This window comes from Arctopsyche grandis, chromosome 7, assembly GCF_051622035.1.
Source record: "Arctopsyche grandis isolate Sample6627 chromosome 7, ASM5162203v2, whole genome shotgun sequence".
In the NCBI taxonomy this organism is placed as follows: Eukaryota; Metazoa; Arthropoda; class Insecta; order Trichoptera; family Hydropsychidae; genus Arctopsyche; species Arctopsyche grandis.
Window position 1 is genome coordinate 7,701,151 of NC_135361.1, and position 15,854 is coordinate 7,717,004.

General features: G+C 35.9%; 1 protein-coding gene and 1 non-coding gene across 2 annotated transcripts in view; both read left to right on the top strand.

The window, feature by feature from the left end:
• LOC143914215 (matrix metalloproteinase-2-like) overlaps window positions 1–15,854 on the top strand; it is a 266,585-nt gene that overhangs the window by 37,248 nt on the left and 213,483 nt on the right. Inside the window, exons 3-4 of the mRNA XM_077434342.1 lie at window positions 14,984–15,085; window positions 15,183–15,346. Coding sequence (XP_077290468.1) covers window positions 14,984–15,085; window positions 15,183–15,346 — 266 coding nt within the window. The remainder of the gene's footprint in view (window positions 1–14,983; window positions 15,086–15,182; window positions 15,347–15,854) is intronic.
• Window positions 12,051–12,143, top strand: TRNAY-GUA (transfer RNA tyrosine (anticodon GUA)). Its single transcript has 2 exons — window positions 12,051–12,087; window positions 12,108–12,143. It is a non-coding gene; the product is annotated as a tRNA-Tyr (tRNA).

Below are 15,854 nucleotides of genomic sequence, written 5' to 3' on the forward strand. Positions count from 1 at the left end.
TGTATCGTTCGTGCGAAAATTTCGAAGAGGCAATCGAACTTTCGAGTTCGAACACCTTTCAACCCTTAAATTCGCCGACGATTAGTTCCCCAACCCTCGAGCTAACGTTCCGATAATTAATTCAGAGCTTAAGCTTGGGCTTACGACGCCTTTCGCTATACCTAATATCGATTTGTCAGCGGCTGTGATGCACGTATTATAAATTATTATTTATATGTATGTATGTATGTATGTATGTATGAATTTGTGTTTCGTGGTAGCCCTGTCACGATACGGGTATGATTAATCTAATTTAATTGTTAATTGGCTTTTCGTGTCGACTTTCCGGCACACAATGTACGTCTACGGAATAATAGTGATATTGCTTAGTAATAGTGAATTTCATAGTACGTGATATGTACATAGTATACATACATGTGTCTAGTTTAGGGTGGCATCGCACCCTTTAGTCGAGCCCTTGACCTTTGCGAGGGTCGGTGGTCGTGTGCGTGATCCACGTGTGCTAAATAATTTATTTGCAACTCAGTTCGTCTGGTGTTCTTATCATAATTTTAGATGTATGTCACCTTGACAGTACACACAAAGTGAAGGGTGAAAATTTACTTTTTTCTTTATTTTTTTACGAAAGTTTTTAATGACTTTTTGAACTTTTTTTTAGTTGAATATGTTAAGGGAGGTTTTAGTTGGGTTTTTGTAAAATAATCGGTTCAAAAAACTGCATACAATTTTTTTTACCAAAAAAGTTCCGATCGTATAAATATTGAAATCTGTTTAAGAGCAATGAATTATGCCAAGATACAGCAGGATGACTTTTAATCAACAATAACTTTTTTGTTTTTAATTATAGATTTTATTTATAATTTATTGATCATTTATACTTATATGTACATATGTATGAATAGTTTTTGTATTTTTTCAATTTTGACTTTTGAAATAAAAAATCGTTAGTATAATTATTTATTATTTTCTTTATGAAATATATAAAATAATAAAAATATTTAACATTAACTCTTCAATTCAGAGCTGCTGTGAGCAAACCCGAGCTTAGAAAAATTACATAATTTTGGGTCTTCTATGAGGAAGGGGGGGGAATTATTTTAGAATTTTAAAATAAGGTATTCCCGTTTTTTTAAATGAAAAGATATGCACCAAAATATGGGTATGAAATTTTTTTTGAATACCCTTAAATTAAAAGTCTCTAAAATTACATATGTACATAGATTGCAATATGGGATACCCAATAAGTGTAGATTGATTAATTATTTGTTATGATTTTATCTAGACTCGAGGCCCTTTAATTAGCACGGGTCCTGGTCTTTTGTCCCTTCTCGTCAGCCCCGTTTCTATTCGTGTTAATTTTAATAAAATTTTGTCAATATTTTTAGGAAGCCTATATGTAGTTGTCGCAATAGGGATTTACACGTCACCTGCATCACTGATGCAGCGTGTAAATCGAGACATGTATCCTCTGTGATATACATATATGTATGTATGCTTTTTATGACGATTCACAGCTCAAATATATCATTTTTCTTTACGAAAAAAACCAGATGTACATAAGAGTATGTATGTACATATATCAATATAGCCACGTATTATATTTCTGCACGTCATATTTGACTCAATTAGTATGTGGACATAATAATATTAGCCTCGGGTGTGGCCCAACCCCGGACGGAAATGTGACTCGTCCGTATTACCAACTAATCAATTTGACAACTTCCTCAAAAGATATATGTATATATACATACATACATATAATGTGCGAACTTTTTCGGTTTATCGTGGCTATTTTTAAGCGGGTAGATGTACAGTAGAGAGTGTGGGTTTATTTTTTCAGCCACACGCAAAGCTTCCCACGGACTTTTGGATGATTCACTCCAGTGACTGGTTAGTTGCACATGCGTTTCACTTTTCAGGTGTATATTGTATACAGCGTGTGTTAAGTTAGTGTTTCAGTGATATTTCACCTTTTTACGAGGTTCGGAACGAATAAACCCAGAGTGATCGATTAATCATGTTCGGTCGTAAACATAGAAAACGATTCAGCTGAAAAGGCTACTCATCTTAAATTAGATGAAGATGCTCTCTCTCTCTCTGTGTGTGTTGCGATGAAAGGCGATGACCTCGGTGTCTTGTGCCAATGATGGATCTACATATTTAATACTTACCAACAATTTTGTGTTCGATGGGTGCGTGGGTAGTTGCCGTAGTAAAATTAAATTTCATTCACATGCATTGTTGTGGACTGTTTGGAAACTGCAGGCTTAATTTAATTGGCGAGTAACGAGACTCGTTTCGCGGAATGTGTTTTATATAAAGTTGGGTTTGATCAATGTCTGGCGCCACTGATTTTGGATGATGATTTCTCACGAAGATTGATGTCTTTTTTGCTTTATTTTTTTGAATGTGACGATTTTATGTGGTTGAATGATTCATTTTTAGGTTGAAAACTGGTGAGATGCAGTTATTACTTACTATATTTATTTATTTCTTAGAACCATTTTGAATACTTTTTAATAGTAGATTACAATAGTATGTATGTATGTATGTATATATATTTGAGTTTGAGTTTTGGAATTTGGAAACGGCTTAAGTTGGAAAATACGTTATATACCATAGGGAGTCCGCAAAGATAATAAAAAAATATTTACACCCATAAAATTTTTTTAAAATTTAAACACTGCATTATTAGTTTGTTTTTTTTATTCACCTTGTCATATAAATGAGGTACATATGTTCATATTAAAAAATCTCACATGGGATTTTTCTTTAAATTGTATGAAAAAAAATGTGAAAGTTTGTCGCACGTATTTTAAAATTGGCGCGTCTCCAGTCCATTATCGATGTTCTTTCCTTCAGTTGATTAATAACTTTAGTTTGACAACTAAAAACACGGAGATAACATATACACACATACATTGTAATAAATAAATATGTATTTATGTGGAATTTCTTCAAATATTCCAGTAATCACTGCATTAACTCAAAGATCTTGTGGTAAACTTAAAATAGTTAATATTAAAAAAAATCTTAAGATCTTATATTAAATGGATCAGGACAGACTAGATAGTTTTTTTTTATACTTTCAATTGAATGCAAGGTAACAAAATTATTAAATTTAAATAGAATCATCGTCAATTTTTCCCCCTTGAAGACAAATAAGTTCTATTAGATTTTGGTCATCATGTTTTATTGACGTAAAACGTTGTCACTTAATGTTTCTTTTATCGTATCGTGTAAATTGAGGCATAGAAATTGTGATTTGAGTTTAAAATAATCGTTGAAATATTTATTAATAGATTCGTAATATCATGCTATCCGGCTATGAAATTGAATTGAAAATTTCAATTTTTCAATTGTCATTTTTTGTACAATTTTATTAGTCGTTACACGTAAAAGCTTTTTATTATATACTTTACATGACAATACTCTGGTGAGAAGTTTGTCGATCGCTCGCGATAAGTTCTCGTGCGCGCCACGCTTTACGAATCACTGTCTCTAGCGTGACATTTTCGGATAGTAAATTCGCACACGCGTGGCATTATACGTTTATTTTGGCAGGTTTAGTCGCGAGCGCTCCCCGAAGTATACCATGTCCATGAAGTATTCATATCCCCCTTATACATACAACCTAAAAACTAAATATTGAATGTATGTATGTGTACATGGTGCAGGGTTATCATATTTTTTGAAACTAAAAATTATACTTTTATTAAAGAATATGTTATTTTTGTTTAAATTTCACTCATCATCGTAGTTTTCAACCGTGATGAAAGCTTCTCCAGCAGGATTTAATCAATCTAAACAACGCTTACCCACGTAATCACACTTATTTTAATTACTTAGTCCAACTATTTTACTTGAAAACCTCCTTGTATCGTTTCATACTCTCTTGGCTACTATTCGAGCACTTTTCTCATCCAATCTTCTATGTATCTACATGACTATGTTACCTACATATGTATAGTAGGTAGTACAATGAAACCACTCGTTCGTATGTTTCGATTTCGTAGTTAGCCATATTTAATCAGATAAATTGATAATGTCTGATAGGAAACGATTGACTTGGAGTCACAAATACCCAAATCTGACCAACAGCTCCGCAGAAATACAACAAATCATACATATCTATGTATAACGTATGACTCTTTTCAATCAAAGTTAATATAACCAGCATCTCTCAGTCGCTAGTAACATTCGCTAACCACTAAAAATTACTGCTAAATATTGATATCCTCTTCCTAAATTCTGGAATAACTATAAATCTTTGAAACAAAAAAATATACTTTCGACGTCTATGAACATATATGTATAGCAGTTATTTTTTTATAATTAAAGTGACACCTAATTCAGGACTTGACATGTTTTCAAATGAATTCATTTGATGGAAGTATATTTTTCGTACATATGTACATATGTATGTATGTATGTAGGTATATACGGTGAAAGTGAATTGTACTCAATTTTCGAGGCTCAAAAAGAGTACGGCTGGGTAGCCCTAATGTAGTGTACGCAAGAGGGATATAAAGTGGATATATTTTTCGGTGAATTCTTTAGCAAAAGATGGAAGTTCGTGAAGGGGGTGATCCGTCACCGTCACTCGTCTGCTGAAGATCCTGGATGGAGAAACTCATCCCTCACTCATTCTGAGGGATAGTTTCCAGTCTACCACCGCAAGTGTGGTGGGTCTCTTCAGTACGGTATGACCCATTTATATGGATTTCCTTCTCCCGCTTTCACATTATTATTATTTTCATAACACTCGACAAGGATTGATGTCGGTCGAAACGCACTACTAATCGTAAAAAATAATTACACCCGCCTCGCCACCATCTGTCTTTTCCATAAAGTTTAATGTCGATGGAATAAACTCACCACATGATTTCATATACTGTTGACTGGTTATAATGCCCTTTTATGTGTTTGATAAAAAAAAAATATAATTTACACTTAATACATATATGTTTGTACGTACAATGTAGTAGGGAGGGACTAGGCTAGTCCCTTAAAATCTTTTAGCTAAAATTTAAAAATATCAACAATTAAATTACAATCAATTTAAATAGTTGCCTATATTGATATTGTTCGCTAATTCGTTCGTTCATTGGCGAAACCGGAATCGGCCCTACCTGAGGTAGGGGTGGTAATGGTAGTGGATTTTTATAGTATGGTCCACCGCGTCGTTCGCTTACACGGACTCGCCGTCTCAATTCTGTTCCCTTCGCGATACTGGCGAATTGTTACGTATGGGATGAAATATCTCATGATATTTCATCGGTTCTATTACTAGTAATATTTACATATAATAATAAACAATTAAAATATGTGAAACGGAAAACGTAAATACGGAAAGTGAAACATACATATAAGCTACTGGCCACTAAACGTCATCGTTACCAAAATTTTTGCATTCTTAAACGTGTTTATTACGATTATTTTGGAAGTGATTTAAATTTCAATCGGTGACCAAACGGCGCAAAATGGCAAAGTTTCAAGCCAATCGGGAAAATGTAGGAATATTGTCTGAACCATTAGCGAAGTGAAACATTTAAAAGCCTTGTTATACACAACTTATATTTACTGCTAACTGTATTATTGAATAATGTTGAAGTGCAAACTATCTTAAGTGTCACAGAAGTGGTATCTGGTCAATGTACGCCCCGCATCGCTACCTCTCGTACACATAACACTTCCCGCTCCGCTACTAAATCAAAAGTTTCACTTAAACTGTGAGCAATCTTACGCACGCCCGTGTCTTTTTAATGAAATTTGGGTTTGTAGATTACATTAAATTGGGGTTTCAGGAGCAATGTTTAGTAATATTTTGATTTAAATAAAAAATTGAGAAAATATTACAACTGTGTACGTTTGTGATGATTTGTAATGCGTATTTGAATATTTTCTCCGCGGGCACTAATAAAGGTGTAATGATGACACGCACTTGCATTCACCTCCCAAATAATGCACAATTGCGTCACGACTGCATTTTACATGCACGTGTCGACAGTCCGATGTCGTGATTTTTAAGACCGATTGTGAGGACGGGAAAGCGAGGCAGGATGGTGGTCTTAATTGAATGGGTCGTTTGCGCATTCATACGAGACATGTGTGTAAATACGTTATGAATGGTGTCTTGTTCTCCGACTTTTCTTTATTTATTCTACACTTCTCATTTTTTTTTGCTCTTATTTTTTTGTCTTTATGGGGGGGGGGGGTAGTGGGGGGGGGGGGTCTTGCGCCCTGTCTCGACGGACTCGCCGTTGTTCAAGTTAAATAAAAAATAAAATGAGAGCTCGACTTTGAAGCCTTCCAGTTTCCGTTAGCTCATTGCGCTTATCAATACTGACAGCGTAATCCGAGTAGAAAATGATTTTTTGTATGTAAAGCGAATATTCTCAATTCGATTAAATTTTAATTTATTACTGATATATTTTGTATATATGTACATATGTATGTGTTTTTTGTATTTTTTGTATTTTTCCATTGCGATGCTAGTACACATGTACGAGTGCTGTTATAAAATATGTGCCAGATCAGTAGTTGATTTTTTGATTTTTAAATGCTTTTTATTATTACGAAATTATGTTCACAATAATATTGTAAATATATATATATATATATATATATATATATATATATATATATATATATATATATATATATATATATATATATATATATATATATATATATATATTTACAATTCTTATAAATGCTCATAGTACATAATATTAATTAAAGACTCTCGTCTAAGTCGATGACCTAAAGCAGATTGTGTTTAGGTAATCTGTGTATATACCTGAAGGGTATAGACATTTTGTTGTAAAGATCAGTAGTAGGCAAACTATTACCCGCGTGTAATTTAATAAGAAAGTGAAACTGAGATGAACCTTGTAAAATAGTAAAAATATGTTTTATTTTACTCACCATTCAAATAATTTTTACCCAGTCTCTCAAAAGGTTGCCGACCGCTATTAACTTATGTGTACAGAATCGAGCGAAAAGGCTTGAATTTGGCGTAAAAATCATGTTTAAACTTTTTTATGATTATGCAATAAAATTAAAATTTATAAACAAAATAAAGTTACTTGGGTAGTGATATATGAACATACACGTATAGTATGTGTGGAATTTAGTTTTATAACCTAGAAAAATGATTAAGTTGGCATGCATGAGTAGAATGAATGACGGGGTTGGTAACGTGTAATGTGATAGATCGTTGTGGCGCTCCGCGAGTAATAAGCAATGTTTTAAACTGTACAGTCTATGTCTCCTGGCAACCAGATCCTACATATATTGTCTAGAAAATATATTTGTAGTCTGAAAAAATTGACCGAAGGAATTCTTAGTGGTCCGTTTTTTGAAAATTTTCAAAAATTTTATTTTCATTCGATTTGGACGATTTTGACCCTCCTCCACCCTAAGATTTAAATGCGTTTAGATCGAGTTTCAATGGGTTTGTAGCGATCTGTTAGTAGTATGTATGTACATATGTATGTGTGTTATTATATCATAGAATGACTCAAAATATTTATGTTTTTATTGAGTTAAAATGGGAATCTTTTGATGAGAGAAATTTGGGTTTTTTCGATATGATCTCAAAATTGCGTTTTACTTAATAATTACGCTACGTTGCAAATGTCGTAGCTAGCGATCTCGACGACAGACAAATCGTTTTGTCTTTGGGGCCTCATTAGTGTGAATGAAGATCAAATAAAGAAAAATAATGTTTGCTCCATTTGTTTTAATTGACTAGTTTTTTCGCTAGTTATGTATGTCTAAAATTAATTTATTTTTATAACTCAGTTCTGACGAGAATATTGAAATACATATGTATGTATATCCAATTGTAAAATACGGGATGCTTCTCAGATGTTTTTACTTTTATTTATTTTTTTGTGAAGATTTAGATAAAACTCGGGGTTGGCAAACAATCGTTTGTCGACACAATGGATCTTTTGAACTCGCATCGAGCATAGGAACCTCGTGGATTACGTGCTATTGTTCCACTGTTTAAATATTGCTCCAAGTGTTAATATTGGAACTGAGAAACTTCCTGTCAACGATCGCGGGATAAAATCACCAGCATCCAAAACTTTAACACGACACTGTTTATCTATAAATTGCTAAACAACACTAGGCTATCGTGTAAGTGACAGTTTAACAGTTAATGTCGAATTAAGAACACTTTTTAATGCGTATAATGTTCTGCAGGCTCTAAATGTGTTGAATTACGACTGACGTATTTATACATACATACATACATCAGGCAATATCAATTCAGTGGCGCACGCTCATGAATTTTATTATTTGTTTATCACCAAACGGGCAATTTATATTCGTGAATATGTTATTTTATCACCGGACGAATTCCGGGGAATCAACGACCCTCCCCTCCCACCTAACCTTCGCACATTATATTGTAACTATATATTTTTTATATGTATGTATGTAGGTACATATATTTATGTAATACGCATGTATGTAAATTTAAAGCGTAATTGGTATTCGATTCGGTATAGCGGGCGGCTTAATTTGCTATGGGGGGGTGTAATTTGGGTGGGAAGGGGATGATGGAAACACGATTTCGATAATTCTACCCCATAAATTTTCGACCATACCTGTTGATATCCCGTTAATTTCGGTGTAATTCGAATTTACACGATGAAATCTGGTGAAAAATGGGTTTGTTTTAAAAATACATACATATGTATGTATGTATGTATGTGTGTTTGTCGTTTTTGCTAGAAATGTGGGTAAAATAAATATATTTATTTGACAATTTGTATGTATGTATTTAAAATTGAATTCATTTTAAAATTAAAATAAAGTTTGTTTATTTTTTTTCTTGATTTGTTTCATGTTCTCAAAACGGTTTGATTTAATTTTTTGAGTGTGATGTAATTTAAATAATATGAATAGTATATAAAATATTTAAACATGTGTAATAGGGCTCTATAATTATTCCCCACAAGAGGATTGCTCACGCAAGTATTGTTCATGCAAATTTTGCTCACAAGAAGATTCTATATACAAAATAAAACCTATGGAAATCCACAAACAAAACTGGTGTATGCAATCCTCTTTCGGGGAATAATTTGTTCACCTAGTAATAGTAGTAACTCAATTTACATTTTGAAGAATACATCAGATTTAAAAAAATATATTTAGGTAAATTGAATTGTTCCTTAAAAAATGTATGTATTTTTTCTTGATATTTATATTATACATACATATGTATGTATGTATTGACTATTCTCCATATCAAAAGCAATGAAGCTATTTTTCAAACAAAATTAGTTTTACAAGCAAATTTTGGTAAAAATGAGATTTTTCTTAAAAATATCAACACCAAAGAGTATATAATTTTTCTTTTACAAATATTATTGCAGCTAATACATAATAATGCCATTTTGGTTGGAAACTGATGATATTCATATATATTTTATAATACAATTTAAATATAAACTAACATTTCCATCCGTCAGCATTTTTACAAAGTCTTATCAATCATAGCGCGACTTGCACGAAAAATATAAATGCAAATTTTCAGATCGGTAGATATGCGTTACGGTTTCAAAGAATCGTAAAAAAAATGCTCATTCATACACGTTTTAGAATAGAGTAGGTATTATTATCTCTTCCGGCTGAGAGATTTTTTTAATAAAATATGGAAAAAAAATTCAGCTCAATCAAAAAACTCTTGCATAAAAACGTTTTGTAACAATAAATTTCATTTTGAGAGAAAAAACTTTTTTTTCAGTACCTGCTCCACTTTGTGTTTATAAAGGAACACCCTTGAGTTATGCAAAGTGTCTCAAAGGTTCCATTTTTTATATTTAAATGCTAATTCGAGGGGGTATGGTTAGCGTCAAGCGTGCACATGGCGCTTCGTTACGGTGTGACAACACTTTTTTTTCGTATTATTTGGTTTTACTCAAAATTACTTTTAATGAGTTCGTTGGGCTCATTTTGGCGTGGCACTTTCCTCGCAATATATGTATTTAAATATATACATGCATATAGTCGTCTTGTTTATCTTATTTTACTCGAAGCTCGTGTGCTCGTGGCGGTTAGGGTGTTATAAATAAGCTCACTGCCCTTCCTCTACATAAGTTTTATTTTACTACAAACTCACTCCGGGTGTTTATTTTGAAATTTCACGTGTGTGTGTGTGTGTGTGTGTGTGTGTGTTTGTAATAATAAACATGAATTTACGCGTGTCACCGAATTATGGTTGTGCGAGTTTGAATTTAGAATATAATTATAATAATTGGTGGCAAGTGACGCCCCTGCACTAATTGGACTCGCTACCGTTTCGGCTTCATAGTCCCTGTTTACACGAAATAAGGCATTTAGTCGATTAGTACAGGTCTTTCACAATTATACAATTTTGGTACAATTTATTTGTAGATAATAAGCTAGGGGTTTTATTAAATACGTATAAATAAATGCATATAATAATAAAAAATAAATAAAAAAAGTTCAAATGTGGTTTATAAATTATTGTAAACATTTAAATATATATTTTACATGACCAAAAGTAATGATGAAAAAAAAATGGTCGCACTGTAATAAAATGCTCCGAGAATTTTAATGCTTCTTTACGAATAAAATGCGCCGCAGGTGACTGATTTTTGCAATGTTCCAACTGCATACTCCTCGGTCTCCGTGACGGGCCGGAATGTGAAATTACCGAAAACGCAAATATCGGAAGGCAAAGATCGAAAATCGAAAGATCGAAAGTCGAAAGATAAAAAAAGGGTGCATGGTAAACGGTACATACTCACTAAATTTGCGCGAGCAGGATACAACATGAACAAGAGGAACAGGCTTTTCCTCCCGTATTAATGTGCGCGCGCAAAATACGGGAGGAAAAGCCTGTAAAGAGTATGTACGTGAGTATGTAGACCCACATAGTCTTTAGTAATCATTCATTTTTACTAACCTCTTATACGTCTCACATGGTTTTCGTTTAAGTGGTCATTTTTTATATCTCTTATCTCTTATTAAGATTAGATAAGATTAAGATTATCACAAGTAACCTCGGGATTGGTTTATTAAAGCAGATAGTTAATATCTGGATGTACTATTATACATATTATGGTGTCATGACAAAACGTCTATAAACAAAACGGCGAACGACACAACATCCCCGATAAAATGATAATGCGACATAATGTCTACGGACAAAATTGATAACATATAATATGTTCATAAACGATAATATGTAATATGTTCAAAAACGATTTTTAACGAAAAAAACGTACAAGACTTCTATAAAACGTGTGATGACACGTCCTTTGAAATAAATAAATATTAGATAAGTCAGTCTAATCGTAAATGGCAAACTGCATCATAAAAACTTTCGAATTCTTCGCACTCATTAGAAAACAATGATTTTTTTCACTTTCTTTATTGTAAACCTTTAGTGGGAAAAGCAAGATTGCATACGTAAGATTTTGGATAGCTAAAAGGTAAAAAGACTATTTAAAAAAAAATTTAGTTGTCCGATTTAGAAACCCTGCTTAAGAATAATTTTTTGCGGCCTTAGTTAAGAAACCCTGCTTGCGTAACATTTCGTGGACCCCAGTAAGAAAAGGCACAAAGATTATCAAATAAATTTATTCGCATTTCAAGAAAAATATTATGTAGATATGGCCGATAATTTCGAATTGTCCGCGCGCTAATTAGTCAGTGCGCTGAGTTGTCCGTGCGTCGAGTTGTCGGGGTTCCAATTTGTCAATATGGTATAGGTATATAAACCGGTGGAGTAAAAATATACATTTTGATATTGATTACATTATTATGGATATATGTACATACATACATATGTATGTACGTAAATGCACATATTAAATTGCAAGGTTTATTTTCGTAATCTTATATACCGGTTTTGAGTGTGTTATCTTATGCAGACTCGATATATTATGTCAGTTGGTGTTACGCAATTTATTTCTGTATGTACGTTTTTTTTATACATTTGTAAAATTAATTGTATTTTTTGCTGTACCAGCTATGTAATACAGACTTGGCCGATCATGTAGCCTTCGATAGCTCAGTTGGTAGAGCGGTGGACTGTAGGGGAGAATTTGTCTGTAGTAATCCATAGGTCACTGGTTCAAATCCGGTTCGAAGGAATTTTTTGTCAATTATTTTTTAATTCGAAACATTTAGAAAATTATTACATATTTTACATATAAATATTTATGTATTTATTTTAAATTGTTTTATATATTTTTATCACAAAATATATTGTATTATGTATTATACGTAAAACTTTATTTTATTTTTTTATCTTTTCGCCGATAGATGTCGGTAAATGCGTTTATAACATCTTATTACAAGGTTTTGAATTTAGTATAAGTATCAGACAAATTCGTGGCCACACTGATCCTTCTAAAGTTTCTTTAGAATATGATGAATTGGGGTTTTCTAGCTTATGCTCGAAGTCCGTCACTCATACCTTTGTTACGACTTTAGGCGGGCCAAAAATCTTTCTGATTCTATTCGTTTGAAGGATCATTTTTATCATATCTTTAAAACAGCAGCACTATGACTCTAAATTTATGTCATAAATTTAGAGTCATAGTGTTGCTGAGAAAAAATTCAGTAGAGAGGTAGGATCGGAAGCGTGCCGTTTATTGTTGTAAATGCTTTGTAAAAAAGGTTCGGCAAACCTTTAACAATGCATTAACAACATTTGAACAATAAACGGCCCCCTCAGGGTCCGGGCTCTATATCAAGATAACAGCGATATGTGGCTCATAAATTATGAGCCATATATTGCTGTTATCGTCATTTATGACTTGAGGATTTCTGTTTTAGGACGGTTAAATTAATTATTTATTGAAAAATCAACAGGCCTTAGATGTAGAAATTCACAAAAACAAAGAATAAATATAACAAAATAACAATAGATTTTTACAAAATACATAATATTATATATCTAGTACATATATGTAGACAAATAAATGAGAAATCTAATCTATAATTTGGAAAGAGACTTTGTATGTATCCTTGGTCGTCGTCTTCTTCGTCGTCTTCTTCGTCGTCCGTAGATCGGTGACGTCATCGAACACGTGATTCGTTTTTTTTTTTTTCGATCCATGGGCGCCGATTTGTTTTTTTCGATTCAATGGATTCACCCCCGCGGGGGCGCAAGGCGAGTAGTTTCATGGGGCCCCGCCAGGGGCGCCACAAGGGGCGCAGCCCCGTGGGGCCCCGAAGGGGGCCCGGGGGGCCCAGCCTCATGGGGCGCAGCCCCATGGGGCTCAAAAGGGGGCGCCACGAGGGGCGCAGCCCCGTGGGGCCCCGGGGGGGCCCAGCCTCATGGGGCGCAGCCCTATGGGGCTCAAAAGGGGGCGCCACAAGGGGCGCAGCCCCGTGGGGCCCCGAAAGGGGCCCGGGGGGCCCAGCCTCATGGGGCGCAGCCCCATGGGGCTCAAAAGGGGGCGCCACGAGGGGCGCAGCCCCGTGGGGCCCCGGGGGGGCCCAGCCTCATGGGGCGCAGCCCCATGGGGCTCAAAAGGGGGCGCCACAAGGGGCGCAGCCCCGTGGGGCCCCGTGGGGCCCCGAAAGGGGCCCGGGGGGCCCAGCCTCATGGGGCGCAGCCCCATGGGGCTCAAAAGGGGGCGCCACAAGGGACGCAGCCCCGTGGGGCCCCGAAGGGGGCCCGGGGGGCCCAGCCTCATGGGGCGCAGCCCCATGGGGCTCAAAAGGGGGCGCCACGAGGGGCGCAGCCCCGTGGGGCCCCGGGGGGGCCCAGCCTCATGGGGCGCAGCCCCATGGGGCTCAAAAGGGGGCGCCACATGGGGCGCAGCCCCGTGGGGCCCCGAAGGGGGCCCGGGGGGCCCAGCCTCATGGGGCGCAGCCCCATGGGGCTCAAAAGGGGGTGCCACAAGGGGCGCAGCCCCGTGGGGCCCCGAATGGGGGCCCGGGGGGCCCAGCCTCATGGGGCGCAGCCCCATGGGGCTCAAAAGGGGGCGCCACAAGGGGCGCAGCCCCGTGGGGCCCCGAAGGGGGCCCGGGGGGCCCAGCCTCATGGGGCGCAAGCCCTAATAGGCATTAACTAAGGGGGGCGAAGCCCTAGACGGCAATTAATCATGGGGGCGCGGAGGGGCGAAGCCCTAAAAGGCAACTGATCATGGGGGCGAAGCCTTAGACGGCATTTAATCATGGGGGCGCGGAGGGGCGAAGCCCTAAAAGGCATTAACTAAGGGGGGCGAAGCCCTAAACGGCAATTAATCTTGGGGGCGCGGGGGGCGAAGCCCTAAAAGGCATTAACTAGGGGGGGCGAAGCCCTAGACGGCATTTAATCATGGGGGTGCGGAGGGGCGAAGCCCTAAAAGGCATTAACTAAGGGGGGCGAAGCCCGAAACGGCAATTAATCTTGGGGGCGCGGGGGGCGAAGCCCTAAAAGGCATTAACTAAGGGGGGCGAAGCCCTAGACGGCTTTGAATCATGGGGGTGCGGAGGGGCGAAGCCCTAAAAGGCAACTGATCATGGGGGCGAAGCCCTAAACGGCAATTGCTCATGGGGCGTGGAGGGGCGAAGCCCTAGAAGGCAAAGGCTCAGGGGGGTGCTGAGGGCGAAGCCCTAGAAGGCAAAAAAAAAAATTAGATTTTTTTTTTGATTTTTTTAAATTTTTTTTTTGATTTTTTTTTTTTATTTTTTTTTTGATTTTTTTTTTTTTATTTTTAATTTTTTTTTAATTTTTTTTTTTAATTTTTTAATTTTTTTTTTTTTTTAATTAAATTAGCTTAGTCATGTTTAAGCGGTTTATATTATAAACACTGAGCGAAGCCGGGTAATACAGCTAGTAAAATAATAAAAACTAAAATATAACTAAAAAGGACAATGTATAATTAAACAAAGTTATATAATATAATTGGATAAACATAAAGTGATATTATGATCTTAGGAAGGTGATTTCCTGTTATGTGAGATTATAAACGTGTTATTTTTGGTTTTTTTGCAGCAAAACTACCTTATGAATTTCGGCTATTTACCTAAAAGCAGTTTAGACTCTGGTAATTTGAGAACGGAAGATCAACTTAGAGATGCAATTATGACTCTGCAGGTAAATCTTATTCATATCGTTCGAAAAATTTACGTTACTAAACACAGGAGCGTAGTTCATTGTGTGAGAATGTGTATTTATTTGCGATGTTTTTTAGGAATTCGGAAATATTCCGGTGACTGGCAAAATAGATAGGGAAACTAAAGAATTGTTGAAGAAACCAAGATGCGGCCTTCCAGATAAAGTTCAATCATCAGAACATCGGTGGCGAAGATTCACTCAACAGGGTCAAATTTGGAATCACACCGACTTAACATGGAGGTCAGTAAATTTATATATGTATTGTGCGTTTAAAATATATATTTTTAATGTTATTTTAATTTTAGTATAGCGACCCTTTTGACGGATTTGAAAAGTTTTTGGAAATATTTTTTTAAAATTTTCAATAGATGTCTATATAAAAATAATATTTTATTTAATTTTTTTTTACCTTTTTTTTCGCATAACTTTTATTTGAAACATTCGACTTGTGTATTTTATTTTAAAATCAATGAAATTAAACAACTTTTTTGCGGAATGTATTGAATAAATTAGTGTCAGGTTTTGCCGATCGGGATGCGATGTGACGGGTAATGAGATTCCGCATCCACAGGGTGTCCGTTTATATACATCCATTGTGTATTGTGTTAACAGAGGCGTTCAACAAGATTAGAGCGAAATCACGTAACGGGGGATACGATTTAATCCCCGGGCGGGGTAACCGTGAGCCGGATCACGGAGTTGTTTGTTGACGTAAACAACACACTATTATTTCGCTTTACGTTGTTTC